Here is an 18,928-nt window from a genome sequence, read left to right as displayed (position 1 = left end):
CCACAACTAACCAGCCATACAGCTAGTTGCTAGATTGTGTTGGATGCCCCTGGAGAGGCTATATGCATCCTGGAACATTACCTCCTGGGGAGCAACAAGGAACACTTTATCTGCTGGTTTTGTCCAACCTCCTATCTCTTATTGGTCACAGGGTGTTAATTTCTTCATACTTCCTGCTGATATTAACCAGTTCTTCCAGGTGACCCCTGGGGATGCCAGAGCCAGCTTGGGTCCAGCCTGCGAGTGTCCAGGCACTGCAGTCTCTCCATTTCCATCAGCATGTGGTTTCCTTAGACAGTGGTAGTTGTGATAAGAGCCAGCTTTCGTAAGCACAGTAATGGTGCAAGCCATTTCTAGGACCACTGTACTTCAGAAGCAAGGCAAGTTGCTAAGACTTGGAGAGAAGGGGGGTCAGTGTGGGCTGGAATACTGGTCCTGATACAAGGAAAATTCCCAAAAAGCACAGTCCTCTATATTGTGTATGGTAATTTATGCATATGAATGTGTAAACCTAAATAGCATGTGAGTATGTAGACAACACATATTTAAACATATAATTGTGCATTTTTGACATGCACAATAATTTGACTGCATGTGCTATTGTTTTTAAAAACAATCCCAGTTGAGACTGACATATACACACTGCTATATTTAAAATAGATAACCAATAAGAATGTACTGTATAGCACAGGGAGCTCTGCTCAATAATCTGTAATAACCTAAATGGGAAAAGAATTTGTAAAATAATAGATACATGTATGTGTATAACTGAATCACTTTGCTGTACACCTAAAACTAACACAGCATTGTTAATCAACTATACTCCAATATTAAATAAAAATTTTAAAAAATAATCCCAGTTGAAGCTTATGCTTGGCCACATTATTTACGGAAATGGGATACAGCAGAATCATTAAGAGCACAGACACTCAAATAGACCAGCTGTGTTTGCATCCCAGCTCCACCATATGGCTGTATGATCTTAAGCCTCAATTATCCTATCTATAAAATGGGACTAATTAAGGTCTCTATTGCATAGGATTGTGATGAGGATTAAATTAGTTAATGTATATAATCCACTCAGAACATTGCCTATCACATAACAAACTCTATAAGTATTTGCTATTATCATTACATTTAATCAATTTCACTTCCTTACTAAAATCAAGTCAGAGAAGCCCAATGAGAGGAAATCTTTTATCATAATGAGCACAGAACCTCCCAAGGCAGGAGACCTGAGTTCTCATCTGGGTGCCAACCAGGTGACCTTCAGCAGGTCACATTTAATTACCCTGTACCTCAGCCTTTTCATCTTTGAACTGGATGTTCTCAGGGGTAATATCCACCTTTAAAACTGTCTGATTTGCTGTTTTTGAGTAATTTCATTTTTCAGGGCAATTTCATAACTCTTCTAAGTGCATAAATACTGATCAGAAGCTTGCAAATTTTCGTGACTTTTCTTCTGATCTTTTGTGAAGGGGTGAAAAAATAAACTCCATGCTTTTTTAGTATAAGAATGTCACAATGAAAATGATTTGTAGAAAATAATGTCTAGCTTCTGTACATGTATACGTATCTCTACCTTTTCCTCATTTGGTATTTAAAATATCACACAATCATACATAATACAGTTAGATGAAGAAAGAAAAGTGTTGAGGGATGAAAAGCATTTAGGGACACAAAGTAGGGCCTTCCAATAATGTAATTAATCCAGAAACCCATGCCACAGGGTCTTGCTAATTTGCTGCAGGTTGTCAGTACTAGTGATTCCGAGGTTTCTAGGAGTCTACATAAAATCATATAAATGTAAACGTTTCCTATATCAATAAAATACTGAGACAATCTTCTTGTTTGGGAGAAACAACAATTCCTGAAGCATTTTTCCCTTTGTAACCTTGGAATAATTTAAAGACTAAACTACAGGTTGAAGGTATAGTGTTATATTTAAAAACCTTTAGCAATTCAAGCGGAATTTGGAGTGCGGCAGGGCGAGGAACCCTACTTTTAAAAAGGTCCTTTAAAAAGTACTTTCAAGGTGCTATTTCCCTGAATAAGATACTTTTAAAAGATCTCCAATTTGCTTAGAAAAGCTAATCTGCAGTAAATTTGAAATGAAAGAATTTTTTTCTTTCCGTATAATCCATCATTTTATTGCCTGAAAACTTTCTAGTTTCACTTTTAAAGTTTTACTTTTTTATGTCGTGAAAAAATTTCCAGTGAAAGATTAAATTATATACCCAGAAGCAGTTTTCAAAGGGGACAACAAAGTACAAAAAGGAATAACATTAAAGATATTCTGAAGAGAGGGCTTCCAACAAAGAAATTCAAAAGAGTGGTCGACCTGATCCCTCTTTATGAAATATGATTTTCCTGCCTCTAGATCAGAGTGTGTTTTCTTGCTCAATATTTTTTCTTCAAATGTTTCATATCATCTCCCCCGAAATATTATTATTGAAATTTAGATGTTATATAAGGAAAATTAGCGTGATCTTTGCTCAGGGAGTTTACTTTGTAAAGAAGGCAATTTGATATATTGTGTTTCTTGGTCCTCCTGAGGTCTATCCATCATGAGTGATTTCAGTTACTGAAGAGGATACTGGGACCTTAGAATCTATTGTGCAGCTTGTTCTGGCAGATCTTTGAGCTGGTCTCCCTACTTTTGGAGCACAAATAGCGAAGGGTTTCTGTATTTGTTTTTCCTCAAGAATATATGGCATGCTGCCATCTTCCATCTTCTTTGGATTTCCTGATGACTATCTTTATATGTTGTATTGCGTCAATAGAAGAATCATTCTTTCTAACTCCTTTGCCTCTTTAGTTGATGAAAATAACAGTGCAGTTCCTTAAGACAGTAATTTCTTATCAGTTTTACTGGAAAGCTCTTTCACGAAGGGAGTTGGTTAAGCTAGGAAGTAAAAGTTCCAGAAATAGCTCTGGCAACGGGAGGAAAGTCAAAGATTGTTGGGTCTAAAAGGAAGAATCAAATGTTGCTCACTAATTTTAAACAGCACCTGAAGAGCAGACGAAAGGGTCTTCTTTCAGTTTTTCTGAAACTCTGTTGTAATGACAATATAGTTTTGTGTGTCTGTGTGCTTTTGTTTTCGTTTTGTTTTTGACTTCACAGGAAGAGGTTTAAACATGAAGGCAAACCTTTTAGATGTTAGCATGGCTACATATAAAGCAAAGCTGCCTTTTTTTTTTTTCTTTTCTTTTTTCTGCTTCCATTTAGGCCTATCACATAATTTAAGAAAAAATAAAAATTTAACCACAGGAGCTCTAACTATAGTGTGAAAAAAAACCCTGATCAATTTTGTTTTCGCAGCACGATATTATCAAAGATTTAAGAGACAAATTTGCCAGCCTCGGCGAGAACTCTCTGGTAACAGCATAAATGTCTGTGTTGGTTGCTTTTGATTTAAAGGTTTCTTTTTTCATTTGTTTGAGCCCATTTCTTTTACCCCCTCCTTTTAGTTTATGTTCTTTTTCATATTCTGTAACTAGCAAGCCTTCATTTTTTAAACCTCTTCCATCTTCCAGTGTCTATTTTCCGTACTTTGGATGGAAAGTTTATGGCAGCAAAGCTGTCACTCTGGCTACCTCTGCTGCAGCTCTTTCTGCTCTTAGGTCATATATGTTTTGGCCGTTGTGTTTATGGACATGATACTAATTGACTGTTTCATGTCCCATTGACTAAGCTTCCCTACCACGCCATTTGATGGACGCGCTGTCATAGTGCTCTATGCAACTTTCATTCTGCAACTTATACTGCTTGGTTCCGTCTCAATTCTCCAGCGAACTGGATAGCTCAAGTGAATGATCCTACCAGTCTTGAACTTGCTGTGCCTTTATATTTTATTTTGATTTCCTTCTGTATGTTTTCAGTGGTAGTTTAAGTGGAAAAGAACAAACTCTAGCCATTGCTCTAGCCGTACCATGCAGAATCGTTTGTTACCACCAGAGAATACAAAATATAAAGGCACATTGCTTCTTTTATTCTTTGGGAGGGGACTGGGGAGATCTGTTATCATATGTCCACTACTTAGTTGAAGCCTACCTTTTTATCCATATCAGCTTTCAATTTTGCTTAAACTCCAACACGTCCTCAGTTAATGTTTTTCTGTCATTCAGTGATAACTTACAACTCGAGCCATTTGCTGAGCAGTATCAAGTTATGACCATGACCTGGGAGATGATTAAACACGTGACAAACTGATGCACGAATGTATCATTCAGAAAGTGCAAGTTTCAATGATGAAGTACAGTACTTCAAAAGTATGATACAGGCTTTGGACTAATCCAGTCATTACAATTGAGAAAATTCATCCTGATAAATCAGTACCAAAAGTCTATCACAAGAAATATAAAGGGAAAAACCAAGAGTTGACTATGTTAACATCTGTTGGATAACATTGTTGGTGTTGAAATGGTCCATAATGTTGTCATAGAGCCCATACATGAAGAGATTACTGAAAATATGGTTTATAGAAAGCTGCTCTGCTTAGTGATATCTGCAACATAAATGGTTGGGATTTGTGTTCAGGAAAAAGAAATGGAAAAGCAAAAGCTTCTGTACCAACAAGCCAGGCTCCACGACCGCGGTGCAGCTGAGATGGTGCTGCAGACCATCAGTGCCAGCAAAGGTGAGGCTCTTGGCTCTACCTCAGAAGAACCAATTCTGTAGATTTCCCCTTTACTCCTAGGAGCGCCCTTACTTAAAATCTACTGATTTATTTCGTCCCTGAATTTCTTGTTCATGACTAGGTCAGGTGACCACAAATGCCACCTCTCTTACCAAGTTCAATGTTGATTTTTCCTTTTTAATCAGAATCTTACTAAAAGATTTTTTATTTCTGTTCATTAAGTTTTGGAAATTATATTGGGACACAACTCTAACAAACTGATTATGTGAATCAGAGGTGGGCAAATGTTTTCTGATAGAGGCCAGATAGTAAATATTTTCGGCTTTGTGAGCCATTGGGGCCTCTGTGGCATCTCTTCAACTCCGCCAGAGTGGCATGAAAGTAGCTAGAGACAATACGTGAATAAATGGTGTGGCCATGTTCCAATAAAACTTTATTTACAAAAACAGGTGCCAAGCTGGACTCGGCCCTCGGGGCCTTTGATATAAATGTTTAGATTTTTTAAGTGAGTCATTTTTAGTAATTCAAGTACGGTTTGCATTTTTCAGTAGCCAGCCAGTGCAAGCTGATTTTTCTTACATTGGTAATACCTTCTCTGTGAAAACTAGTTACTGTAATTTTAATGGAATGGAAAAGTAATGGTGGTCATTAAGCACCCCTCTCCAAATATAGGGATTATTTCATTTCTAAGATAAGTGGAGGCGACTAAAGTAAAAATAAAACATAATATGCTAAATTTAGACAACTGGTTGGATTTAAAATTTTGTTATTATTATTCAAATAACTTAAAATTGTGGCTAGTCATCCTAATAAAGCAAGGCTATAAGCATATTAAGATAAAAGTGATGAAATGGAGATTATAAAAGTTGTTCAAACATACTGTCTTGAGGGAGGAGGGAGAATATTTTAAGTAGCTCATATTCCTTTCAATATTATTTTAATACACATGATTTGTTTTGAATTTTAATAATTTTAGGTGTCAGTATTTCAAAATCAGTTGTTTCTTCCTGTTTGTTTTTTCTGTGTTCTCATATAGTTTCAATCATAGACATATTACACAGAACTTAGTAAAAACATTGATGGCAAAATATGCATTATGACTCTTTTAATTTTTTGTTGTTGTTGTTATATGAGTCAGTCTATCCCTCTCCACCATGACATAGGTTTGTAGGAGGTGAATAATGACTTTAAAAGTGCACATTTTGAGATAGAATTGGTTAATGTAGCAGGTGAAGTGATATAAGGATCACAATGTTTTGTATTTTTAAGGTGAAATGGGACCCATGGTGGCTGCTACTTTGAAACTTGGAATTGCTATCTTAAATGGCGGGAACTCTACAGTACAGCAGGTGTGTCATTGAGCCTTTCACATAATGTGCTTTTCGAAGAGATGGACCGTATAGTCATCCTGTTGAACTATTTTAGTCATCCTAAAAGAACTATTAGTTGTACTTTTTTGTTTTCATTTTCTATGTAAAGTATGCCTTTATTTTATGGTCATCTTGTCCCAGTATCCAAATATCTCCCAGGTAGGACAATAAACACCGCTTCTAGGTAGCACAATAAATAATAACGCTGCTTAGAAGTCTGAAGTCATGTCATATGGTGTCATCATTTGCAGTGCTGCATTTCATGTGAATAAGTTGGCATAAAGCAGCTGGTTTGTTTTAATAGTGAAAAATAAATACCCTTACCTGGGGAGCCTAGTTTGGTAACATGTTTTATAGTGTTATATCTCCTAAAAATTGACTCTTAAGATTTTGTTGTATATTTGGTGCAAAGCTGGCTCCTAGGTTAACATGTAAACAGAATGCACTGTTAAGAATTTTTCTAGTTGTAATTCTTTCTATTCTCCTAAGATATGAGAAAATCACTTCCCAACCAAGTTTTGTAATGATGTTCTGTTTAAAAGTTAGATATTATCTGGACTGGGATTTTGATAACTTCAACCAGTTATGACAAAGGATGCAATCTCCATATCCAACTGAAGGCCAAGGTCTGTTGAGTTTGTTAGAATAAGAGTATTTGAGTGACTTACTACAAATCACAAATGCTGGAGAGGGTGTGGAGAAAAGGGAACCCTCCTATACTCTTGGTGGGAATGTAAGTTGGCATAACCACTATGGAGAACAGAATGGAGGTTCCTCAGAAAACTAAAAATAGAACTACCCTATGACCCAGCAGTCCCACTCCAGGGGTGTATACCCAGACAAAACTATAATTCAAAAAGATACATGCATCCCTGTGTTCATAGCACCACTATTCACAATAGCCAAGACATGGAAGCAACCTAAATGTCAGTCAACAGATGAATGGATAATGAAGATATGGCTCATATATAAAATGGAATATTACTCAGCCATAAAAAAGAATGAAATAATGCCATTTGCAGCAACATGGATGGACTTAGAGATTATTATACTAAGGGAAGTAAGTCAGAAGGAGAAAGACAAATGCCATATGGTATCACTTATATTTGGAATCTAAAATACTACACAAATGAACCTATCTATGAAACAGAAACAGACTCATAGACATGGAGAATAGACTTGTGGTTGCCAAGGGGGAAGGGGTGGGGGAGGAAGGGAAGGACTGGGAGTTTGGGATTAGCAGATGCAAATTATTATATATAGATGGATAAGCAACAAGGTCCTACTGTACAGCACAGGGAACTATATTCAATATCCTGTGATAATGGAAAAGAATATGAAAAAAGAATATATATATATATATACACACACACATATATATATATATATATATATATATATATATATACTGAGTCTCTTTGCTGTATAGCAGAAATTAACACAACATTGTAAAGCAACTATACTTCACTAAAGAAAAAAAGAGTATTTGAGTGACTTAAAAAAAGACTGTCACAGGTGTGTACTGCCTACCTCTGGGGACAGCATTCACACGGCCAACAGTGTGGCTCTGAGCTCAGAAAAAATTCTTATGCTCATTGAAGAACAACAAAGCACAACATAATATAAGCATCAGATTGTGTTATTCTAAAACTATAATGTCTCTCTTATTTTTGTATCTTGGCTTCCGTATGAGAAAGAACGGTTGAACAGGGAACTAGTAACTGTTTCTTTCTTGGGTAAGTTTTAATCAGGCAGGTAAAGGGCTATCCTCATTGAAGGAAAGGAAGGCAAATGAGAACTTTAGAATGTTTGACTTCAAGTTGCTGTGAACCTCAGAATCACTAGAGTGGCACAAAGCTAGGAATAGGCTCCTAGAAACCTTTGAGTCTAAGAAAAGAAAAGCAGAGAAAATTTGAAGGTTTCTTTTGGGTTAGTAAAGTTTTGGACTAGGTGAAGCAGTAACTCAGAAGAGCTGAAAAATTCATCTTTACATTGTTCTCAAATTGTATATTTTTTCTGTAAATATAATCATTACATGTTAGTACTGGAAGAGAACATAGACATAACCTAAGTGAGGGTTCTTAGCTTTTTATTGCCTCTGACAGTTCGTTGAAATCTCTGGCCTCCTCTCGGTGTAATGTTTATAAGTGCACAAATTAAAATTACACAGATTGACAAAGGAAACCAAGTATATTGAATTGTGGTAGTCAAAATATTATAAAATAGGTTTTCGATAAAGTAATATGTTTCTTTATGAACTCATTAAATAAAAGATCTAGTACTTGGTCTAATAATTATTGAGAAGAAAAGACGTGTCTAAATATTTTTAAATAGCTACAACAGCTGTAATGTGATATGAAAATACCTGAAATCTTTATTGGTGACAAAATCGTAGCTACTACTAATCCTCTTAGTGTTTGTTGCTTAGATTACTGGTTGAAAGGAATGCTAAATTTCAGTTAGAAGTTAGTAAAAATAAAGGGAATTTTCTCCCATCCAATTTACAGATTTTCTTTTTTGATTTCCATAGTAAATGACTACATGACTTTTTTTAAAAAAGGAAAAATAAAGAAAACCAACCTAATCTCGCCACAATACTTATAAATAAATAATTTCCCTTGACTTATGTATTGCTTCAAAAGACCTTAATTGTATAGTATATATATTCAGAAATCCATGGAGCCAAAAGGAACCTTGAGAGACCATGTAATAAATGTACTCTTCGTCTGTACAGATCTTTTCTTTTTTCTTTATACCTTCAGATATATATTCCACCACTCCCCTTTGACCCTGTAACCCATATTCATTTTGTTTTAAAAGACCAGTGATTAATAAGTGCTTCATGTTTTATTAGACCAATGAGTTATCACACACACACCCCAAAATGGCTGTACGTTTTTGTGTGTCTGTGTGTATCTGTGCATGTGTAGGTATATGCATATATGTGTGTATATACACACACACACACACACAAATATATATACACTGTGTATGTGTATACAGCCTTCACATATTTAGTTTTATATTACCTTTAACTCTGATTTCTGGAAAAAGAGTACTACCAATATTTTGACTGCTTAGCTGAGCCCTATCTAGATAGCTCTGATAATAGGAATTAATTCCTTCTATTCAAGATTCAAAGAAGAGCAGTATCTTTATTTTCTTAAAACCTTTGGTGTACCTCTGTCATCTTATCATCTTGTATGTACTTTTTTTTTTTAATTGGGGTATAGTTGCTTTACAATGTTTTGTTAGTTTCTGCTGTACAATGAAACGAATCAACTGTATGTATACATACATCCCCTCCCTCTTGGACCTCCCCACCCCCCGTCCCACCCCCTAGGTCACCACAGAGCACCGAGCTGAGCTCCCGGCGCTATCCAGCAGGTTCCCACCAGCTATCCATTTTACACATGGCAGTGCTCGTACATCAATCCCAATCTCCCAGTTCTTCCTCCCGCCCCGCCCTGTGTCCACATGTCCGTTCTCTACGTCTTCCTCTCTATTCCTGCCCTGCAAATAGTACTTCTTATTTGAAACCTCCAGCACACTGTATCTACATTCAAAGCAGCTGTTTCATCATGGCATGTAACAACATACTAACAAGTAGAAGCCATGCATTGCTTTAGCATTTTTTACATTTATGTTTAACCAAAATGTTGACCACAGAATCTGGACATCATTCAGAGAAAAGAGGAGAAAAATTCATAGTCACATGATTCCCACCAGTCCTTGGGTCTAGAGACCATGGTAATGGAAACTGAATTTCTGTCTGTAACATTAGCATATGGTAATCAGAGCTCTCGGATTGGCATGCTGTTTAAGGAACTCACTTTTGTAATGAAATCTGTGAATAGCATACAGGTGGGCCTTCTTCCCGGTAAACTTGAACTAAGTATCTGAATCTCCAGATACTTACAGAGTGACATGAAGAGAATTAATAGTATTATTTCCCCCTGATATTTATGCTGCCTGTGGTGTTTTGTAAAGCACCTCCCTTGTTCCAAGCCATGTGTATGTCCTGCTGCACTTAGAAATGTGCAAGTCTCTTGCTGTGACATGCTTATCACTATTTTGTGGTCAAGGTGACGTTCGTCATGTTTGTATGCACTGGATATTTTTTATCTTTATTTCAGAATCAAAGGATGTTTTTATTGTTTCTTATTTAACAAAAAACGAGATTTGTGTTCAGTGACCATGTGGTTTATCTGTCTACTGTAGAAAATGCTTGACTACCTCAAGGAGAAAAAGGATGTGGGCTTCTTTCAGAGCCTTGCTGGCCTGATGCAGTCATGCAGGTAAGCACATGCTTTTCTTGCTTTGCTTCCACTCAGTGGTTGTACCTTTTAAAGTACTTGTTTTACATTACTGAAAGCACTTATACACAGAAGAATTTTTAATGATTAAACACACTTTTAAGTGAGACCAAAGTGTGCAAGTGTCTTATGCTCTATCTTGCTGTTAGGTGTTAGTAATGTTTTCATTACTAATTGTTCCACGTTAATAATGTCTTAAAATAGTCTACCCTGTGCTTAAATAGGAACCTTGGAGAATTAATGTGTATTCTGCTTACTTGGAAATGAGTAGTGTATGATTTTTAAAAGACAAAAAACAAAATTCTTTTTCATTTTATCTGGGAGCCATTAGACCACTTCTCATCTGCCCTAAATGAATGACTAAGGAACCTGCCACATACTTAATGTTATTATTCCAACTGGAAAAACATGATCATTCTAATTATATTTCAGTATGTCTGCTAACTTTGTAATGTTCTCCCAAAGTTGAAACCCATCAATGCCATATGCTTGACTTTCACATAGATCATTTCAGTGTGGACCCTGGAGAGAAACTAGTCTGCTACGAGGAAAATATGGTTGGTAGGCATTGAGTCAGTGTATGTTTTCAGTATCTGATAGCATTTGGTTCACGTTTCACGATACACGGTTTTTAGACATTTGCTCTCCTGAAGAAGGAAAATGTTCTGTTAGGCCTCTAAATGTTTTCCTCCCTGTTATTGCAGTGTCCTTGACCTAAACGCATTTGAGCGACAAAACAAAGCTGAAGGACTTGGGATGGTGACCGAGGAAGGATCAGGTATTGATCACTTAAATTAAAAGCGTCACGTGTCCCCACTTATTCCCTGAAATTACCTTTGCAATACAGAGAGATACAGGTTATCTTTAAATAGACACAATGCTTATGTGACTCATTTAAAAGTTCATAGTTAGACACCCATGCAGGTCACACCCAAAACCCCAATCTTCCATGTTGGTCATTGACTCCTTTTTTATTCCAGATCTACTGTCAGTGGCCTTTCCCCTAGTTGGGTAGTAAATAAATATCCCTTATTAGAGAATTATCTATAAAATTCTAAAGCACATGGATGAGCCACATTAGAAAATGTTTGAATTTCTTTGGCCACTTTAGCAAACTGTTAGGCTTTCAAATTCTTCTACCTCCTTAGGATAGTGATGCTTTCAGATCCTTCAATCCACCACTAGTCTTACTATCTCCTCCCTTTTAGCGCAATTATCCTTCTATCTCATATATCCATGTCTTTGCAAGTCCAAATTGTTTAATGAAATAAAGAGTAATTTTTGTGTTTAAATAACTCTGATCACTTAATTTACATGTGCATGAAAATAATGACTCACCTAATCTTAGAGCTTTTCTCTCTATACATAGATGCATGAACTAGAAAATTTAGCACACAGTGCATTTAAAGCAGAAATAACTATTGTTGCACATTCGTTTTGGTATTTATTAAGAAGAAAGTATCTTCACTATTTTTGGTTTTGATTTGTTTTTATTCTTTTGTGTTTGATTTTTAAATTTAGTTTGAGTAAGGCCCTGTGTGTTTATCTGTTTTTGTTTGGTCTGGTTTGGAGTTGTCATCTTATCAATGTATTAGTTTTGGAACATTGGGTCTTCTATAAAACTAATCTTATTGCAAAAAATAAATTTTCTCCCCTCTGCCATTTGTAGTCTGCTTGCCTTTCTGAAATATTTTAGAATTAACTAATCTCTCTAATTATCTCTGTATATTTTTGTTCTCACAATAGGAAAAAAATTAGCTGCATTTTTCTTCCGGTATTTTAAAGATTATCATTTATACATATGCTAACGCTGCTGCTTCTGTGTATATCACCTGTGTAATTTTATTTTCTGCTTGGCTTTTGAATGTATAGGTTCAGTAATCAAGTATTCGTCACACGGTTATTTAATTGGGTTAGCTACCTTCAAGAAAAATCACCAGCAGAATTCTGAACTTACTTAGGTTTTTTGAAAATGGAGATCAAGCCAGATGTCTTCATTACTAACCTTTGTGTTGACAGTTAACAACACCTGGCCTTGAGGGGCCCATCTGGAGAACTCAGAGCCATGACAAATCCCAGGTCCCATTAACCTCATGCCTCTAATGTCTCACAGAAGTCCTGGGCATTTTCCAGCTGGAAAGTGCCTAAAAATGAGTCAGTTCTCTATCCAAAGTCTGACTTCCCTGTCATGGAATTAGAAATCAATTTCATTTTCCCCTGCAGTTTCTAGCTAACGTACCAGAGGCTCTGAACACAATTCCATTAATTATTCTGAATCACTCTTTACATCAGCTTCCCACAAAGAAATAGTGACCACACAGAATTATTTTACTGGGCCTCCTAGGCTTTGTCAACCAGATATAGATGAGAATAACATTTGTGAGTCCCAAATCAGAAATAACTTGATGAGAGTGACCATCCTAATGTGAGAATTAGTTCTGTCTCTCAATATGAGATGGGTTTGATTAGTTTATTCTTTTTAAAAACGCACACAAAAATAATTGTCCAAATTGATTAACACGTGTTCTATTTTATTTCCTTACAAACAGCAAAGCAAAAACAAACTCTCAACTTCTTTCTTTTTCCCCATTTCCTTTTCTTTCGACTACCGTCAATGTACTATCCTCCCTTCCTCAGTCATCACTCATGAGCGTGGTAATTATTAAAAAGGAACTGCCTTTTCTTCATTTGCTCCTTTATTTGTTGTTAGCTTTGTGTACAGTGTTGATAGTGACAGTTTTTGTGCATTTTTTCCTTTTATAGACCCTTGTAACAAGTAGACTGTTTACTTTCCATCATTATGCATCCTTTTCCTTTTAAAACTTATGTATCAAGCTTTCCTTTTTTTTTTCTCATCCTATGAGGATGTGCAGTTATTAACATATTAGACCTGAAGGGGCAACAAGCATTTAAATGATGGTTTGAGATTTGTTTGGTTCTGTTCTTTCATTTTAAAAAAGTTCTGGTGGACCCAGTGTTTGCAGCTGTTGTGTAAATGAATGAATGTGTGCAATAGTCTCCCTGTGGCATTTCTGTCTTGGACATACTGTGGCTTTATGGCTGCACCAAGTGGTGCACGGGAAAATCAGTGCCGATCCAGTGTGTGCTGTGAATGGCTGAGTCTCATCTTAGCCATTAGGCTCTGCCACTTCCCTTCCAAGTATTGAGAGATCTGTAGAGTTTTCCTCTATTCTTTGAAAATATCACACATTAAAAACCTTCTACCATAAAAGCAAATTTTCATTCTTGAGACCGAATTTAAAGAACTGTAGAAACAGTAGCAAATGTTTACTCCTCAAGCTAGGATAATAACAAAGATGGCACTGGTATTGCAAAGTAGTCTCTAAAAGACATGACATACGATGGTAATAAAGAAGGGATGAGATATTTTGAATAGTACCTAGTATGTCAACAGGGCTTCAGAGATTAAGTTGTGCTTTCTGAATACACACTGTTGCCCTCATCAAAATATCTTTTAGGAGAATATGCAGTGACAATTCATTCGCTGTAATGAATGGTACACTATTTCCCAGATTGAGAACACCTATACTGACTCTATCTTTTGGCATATTTTTAAAATTTCTGTTACGTGACCATTCTTTTAAGCTTCTGCAACTATTAAGAAAAGTTTGTACTCTCGAAGGAGAAAGAACATTGGTCATCCCTCTTGGAAAACATAGAAAAGGCTGAAAAATCTAAATCTGTTAGTGATATCCTTGCTTCAAAGCTTGACGCTTGTGCAGTATAGGCTCAGGACTGAGAAAATAATCTGATAGACCTAAATCTCCATCCTAACCAATTATCTTTATTAAGCTCAGTCTCTTCCCGATGATGATAAAATGACCATATATTATATTGCCATGGAAAATGTATAACTTGAATACATGAACTTTTTCATACCCACAACTTTCCCATGAGGTATTTTCCCTATTTTATAAATAAGGAGAGTGAGGGAGAGAAAGATAACATGGCTTGTCCAGGGTCACACAGTGAAGTGGCAGGGTCAAGGCTGAAATGCAGGCATTCTTCCTGTCTTTAATTTGCCCATTCCACATGCCTACTCCCTTCCCCCCCATCCTTCAGTAGTCTTTGGGGGGCTTATTTTGTGTCCAGCATGTTGGCTTAGGTAGAATTATTGGTCCCTTAATGTAATGTCTCCCTTCAAAGACACCCATCTATTGCCGATTTTTGCATCCACTGTTGAAGTTTTAATATCACTTTTAAGCTTTTTATGGTTACACATGACATTCCCCATCTGGTGTTGAAATACCATTAGGGAATATGTGCTCCTTTAAGCTTTGTATACAGCTGCCCCTGTATATCCATGAGGGGTTGGTTCCAGGACCCTCCCCTTCCTCCCCCCCACCCCCGCAGATATCAAAATCCACAGATGCTCAAGTCCTTGATATAAAGTGGCATAGCACGGTCATAGCTCTGTATCTGCAGATACAGAAGGGCAACTGTATCTGGATCTCAGACTAATTGTTTATATTCCTTTCTCTACACTGTTACTGTCCTGTAGCCCTATCCCACCTTACTAAATGTCCCCCATTTCTACAAAAGCCTGGACCTCCCCCTTGTTTTTCTTCTTTTTTTAAAAAAAAAGGTTCTTAAGCAAATGTGTTTAGATTTGTCACATGCTCAGTGTTGTCCTCTCTGTATATTTTTTAGTCCTATGTGTTTTCTTTTAACATAGAGTGAAGTTCAAAACCAAAAACCTATATAAATCTTTAAATTTCATTCCATCCTTGGATATTTAATTTTTCTTCAGTACCATTTAACCTCATTAGTAATTCATGATGAGCTTGAAAGTGCAATTTTCCTTCTTTCAAACGTCTTCTTGGAATACAGTCGAAGATACTGCATTTTATTTTTGATCATTTTGCAGGGATCCTTGACTTCGTAAGCAAGATGAAATTGCGAAGCTGATCTGATTCCTCAGAAATTGTTTGATTTTCTAAACTGTTATATAAAACATTAATACAAGTTAAGCTTCTCAGATTTCCACCTGTAACTGATCATGTGTTGCACTGAGGTTCTTGCCGATATATTTATAGTGACCTCATGACGTTTATGTGAAGTTGAAGAAAAAAGGATTCCTTTTAATTAATTAATGAAAGGGATAATTAAAGCAGTCTTAAAATATTGGCTACCCTCATTTTTCGTTAGTGTTTTTAGTGCTTAATTATTTATTGGCTTTCTCCTGCCCCAGATTTTCAGAGTACTTTCCCAGGTGTAATCCAGTGCTAACATCTGGGTTCTCACTATATTACTCTGCAGTTCCTATGGGTAAACTTTCTCCTCAAGAAAAAGCCTGTAGTTCACAGCACTAAATAGATTGTTTTTTAACATCCTTGCAGTTTTTAAACTTTGAAGCAGTCGTTTAAATTTGAGTGGCTGTTACGTGCTAGACACTGTCCTAGGCACTGGCGTTGTATAGGAGTCCAGTATTGTGTAGACAGACTTGTAAACAAGCAACTTCAGAACAATGCCCTCTGTGTAAGAGAGAACTGAGTTGATACTTTGCCAGGGATGGGGAAGTATCACCATAGACATAACACATAGCCTGAAATAGAAGTTTATCTGGTAGATAAGGAAAGCAAAGAAAGGCATTCCAGTGGAAGGCATCAGCATCAGCGTATGCAAAGTTCAAGGTACAAAACATACCAGAGGACAGTAACCAACCTGGTGTGGTTGAAGAGAAATGAACCCACTAGAAGATGGAAAGATAGTTTGTGAGAGGTGCTGAAGGACCTTCTTTGCTCTTCCCAGGCATTTGTACTTTCTTGCTGAGACCCTGGAGAGCCATTAACTAAATAACACTTAAGTGATACCTTATGTTTTGTGTGATGATCCACCTGGAATTAAATTCCTACATTCACTGTTCAAAATGCTTCCAGTAGAACCTACTAATACTAAAAGGCACAAATCTCTCCTTTCTCAGTAATGCTAGTGTATCAAATAGACATGGAGTTCTCCAAAGATAGTGGTCACGACCATTTCCTTCACAGCAGCTGGGGAACTCTGCTTAACGATAGATCGCAGGGAATTCTTGAGAGTATGCTTTCCATAATTACTGTTACAGGAGTCAGTCTGTTTATCAGGAAGAGTGTTATAACTGGATTGCCTATAGCTGTTGTTGTCAGCAACAGGGTGTAAGATGGGTGTCCCATGTGAAGGCACAGAGATCAGTTAGGATGCTGGTGGATGGAATGGGTGAAGGATGTCAAGGATTTCAGTTAGAGTAATGACAACTGAAAGGCACTAAGAGAAGGCTACAAGAAGATGCAGACTATTGAATATTAGATATAGGATGGATAAACAACAAGGTCCTACTGTAGAGCACAGGGAACTATATTCAATACCCTGTGATAAACCATAATAGAAAAGAATGTATATATATATATATATAACTGAGTCTCTTTGCTGTACAACAGAAATTAATACAACATTGTAAATCAACTATACTTCAGTAAAAAAAAAGAAAGAAAAAAGACGGCTATAAGAGAAACAATCTGCAAATCATGTTTGAAACCAAAAGATTTCTTCCCCCACAGCTAACCTATAACTTTAATTCTGTTTTCCATAGGTCACACCTAACTTTTTTCACACACAGTGGTCATTGGTATTATCTAGGAGTGCATTTTATACACTGGTGTCAGGTTGTTACCTTAGATTAAATACATGTACTTAATGGAATTATGAATGATTTATCATATCCACAACCCACCAGTATTCTATATTTTAGAAATCTAAAGGTTTTTTTTTAATGACTGCATGCCATTAAAACTTCACATTTATTCCTACTGTGTTTTGCATATTTCAAAGCAATTGTATTTGTTTGGACCAATTTGATTCTCCCAGCAGCCCTATGAATTCAGGAAGTCAGGAGACTGTTAATTTCCATATCAAAATGATGAAACAAAGACTCAGAAAGGTGAATTGACTTTTCTAAAGCCACATGTCTAGAATATGGTTTTCCTTGGGTTCTAAAATTCAGAAAAACAAGTTAGGAGTTCACAATTTAAATAATGTACAGTAAGTGTAATGATTGTTAGTCAGAGATTGATTACTGATGTGAGCTCTATGAAGTGTAGAAACTATGGCACACTGGATTCAGAAGGACCATACAATATCGAAATTACCTGCTTATTGCCTGACTGTGACCTTCTTGAGGTTAGGGATTGTGTCCATTGGTCTTTTTTGTCCCTAGCACCTCACAAGGTGCCTAGCATATAGGAGACTATGAATGTTTGCTGAAGTTTACTGAATTCAAGTCCTTTACTTGTTAATAGCTGTAGGACAGTAGTCAGGTTACTTAATTTCTCGGTTGTTTACCAAACCACAAAATGGGATTGTATCACCTCATTTGTAGGATTTTTGTAAACCTGAAATGAAATGATGAGAAAATATATCTAGCACAATGCCTAGCACACCGTAGTCACTAACTAAATGTTCATCGTAAATCCATTTCAAATTTTTTATTCTCTGTTAGTTGAGCTGTAATATTATTCAAGCAGCCATATTTAGACCATTTAAGCAATGATATTAAAACTACCCACATGGAATCAAATACCTGACTTTTCACTATTTAAAAATACTTTTAACCTTTATCCTTCAGTGTTTTCATATACAAAATAAATATTTAAGTCCTCTAAAGATTAGTAAGTAATCAGAATTATTTCCTCTATGGCAATGGGGGGCTCTTGAGAGCTGTTTAACAATAGACTACAGGGAATTATTTGATGCTGACCCTACAACGATGGGGATGTTAGTCTTCTGGAGTCTACTGATGCTAATTCAATTGTTTATATATATATATATATTAGTCTTTTTATTTATTTCATTAATTTTAGAACAGTTATTGATAATTAATTATTAACAGTTAAATCAAGCTTTGTCTGGAGATAAGTCTGCAGACTTTGAGCTATATCGATGGATATTCTAAGTAAAAATTCTAAGTAAAAACAACTGTTTTTATTGAACTTAAACACTTGTGTACTTTTCTATTAGTTGGATAAACCGATTGTGAGTAGAAAAGCCTTTAAAAGTGTGTTAACTTGATTAGATCTCTAAATGAGGTATTACTTTTTATTGGTAGCTTGAACAAATAAGGTCTACCTAATATTATTCCAGGTGAAAACTTATATTTTTGAAAATATTTGGTCCATTAAAATTAAGGTGGCTTTTTGAAAATATAAACACATTTAATACCTATGTTCACATAACTATACTTATCATGTAGGCATGTTGTTCCCATCTTTATCTAGTGTCATTACCACTGCTACTAATAATATCAACCTCTCCACAATTGATAAAAAATGGTCATATAGATTGTGCAGAGCCAGTGAGGTAGACAGTGTACGCTCTACATTCATTTTATAGGTGAGAAAACTGAGGCACAAAGCACAAACTCATCATCACAACAGTATTGAAATAACTCTCCCTTTAGTACAGTGTTAGAAATCATAAGCCCCTTATAATTAAAAATAAAACCAAAGGAATGCCCTTCACACTATCTACATTTGGCCATCATGCAGCTATTGCAAATAATATTTTTAAAATGTAAGAGCACTTTCAACTACATTTTACTCCATTTTGT

General features: G+C 36.1%; 1 protein-coding gene across 2 annotated transcripts in view; it reads left to right on the top strand.

Annotated features, from left to right (window-relative positions):
• The window catches only part of RYR2 (ryanodine receptor 2), a gene marked incomplete at both ends in the record, with an annotated part of 724,637 nt that overhangs the window by 641,045 nt on the left and 64,664 nt on the right, over positions 1-18,928 (top strand). For both annotated transcript variants that reach the window (XM_079725493.1, XM_079725494.1), the window contains 4 exons: positions 4,541-4,640; positions 5,910-5,989; positions 10,232-10,308; positions 11,031-11,104. In XM_079725493.1, coding sequence (XP_079581619.1) covers positions 4,541-4,640; positions 5,910-5,989; positions 10,232-10,308; positions 11,031-11,104 — 331 coding nt within the window. The remainder of the gene's footprint in view (positions 1-4,540; positions 4,641-5,909; positions 5,990-10,231; positions 10,309-11,030; positions 11,105-18,928) is intronic.

This window comes from Hyperoodon ampullatus, assembly GCF_949752795.1.
Source record: "Hyperoodon ampullatus genome assembly, chromosome: 1".
NCBI classification, from domain to species: Eukaryota; Metazoa; Chordata; class Mammalia; order Artiodactyla; family Ziphiidae; genus Hyperoodon; species Hyperoodon ampullatus.
The sequence above is the reverse complement of the archived record's forward strand: the minus strand, read 5'-3'. Positions and strand labels throughout refer to the sequence as shown.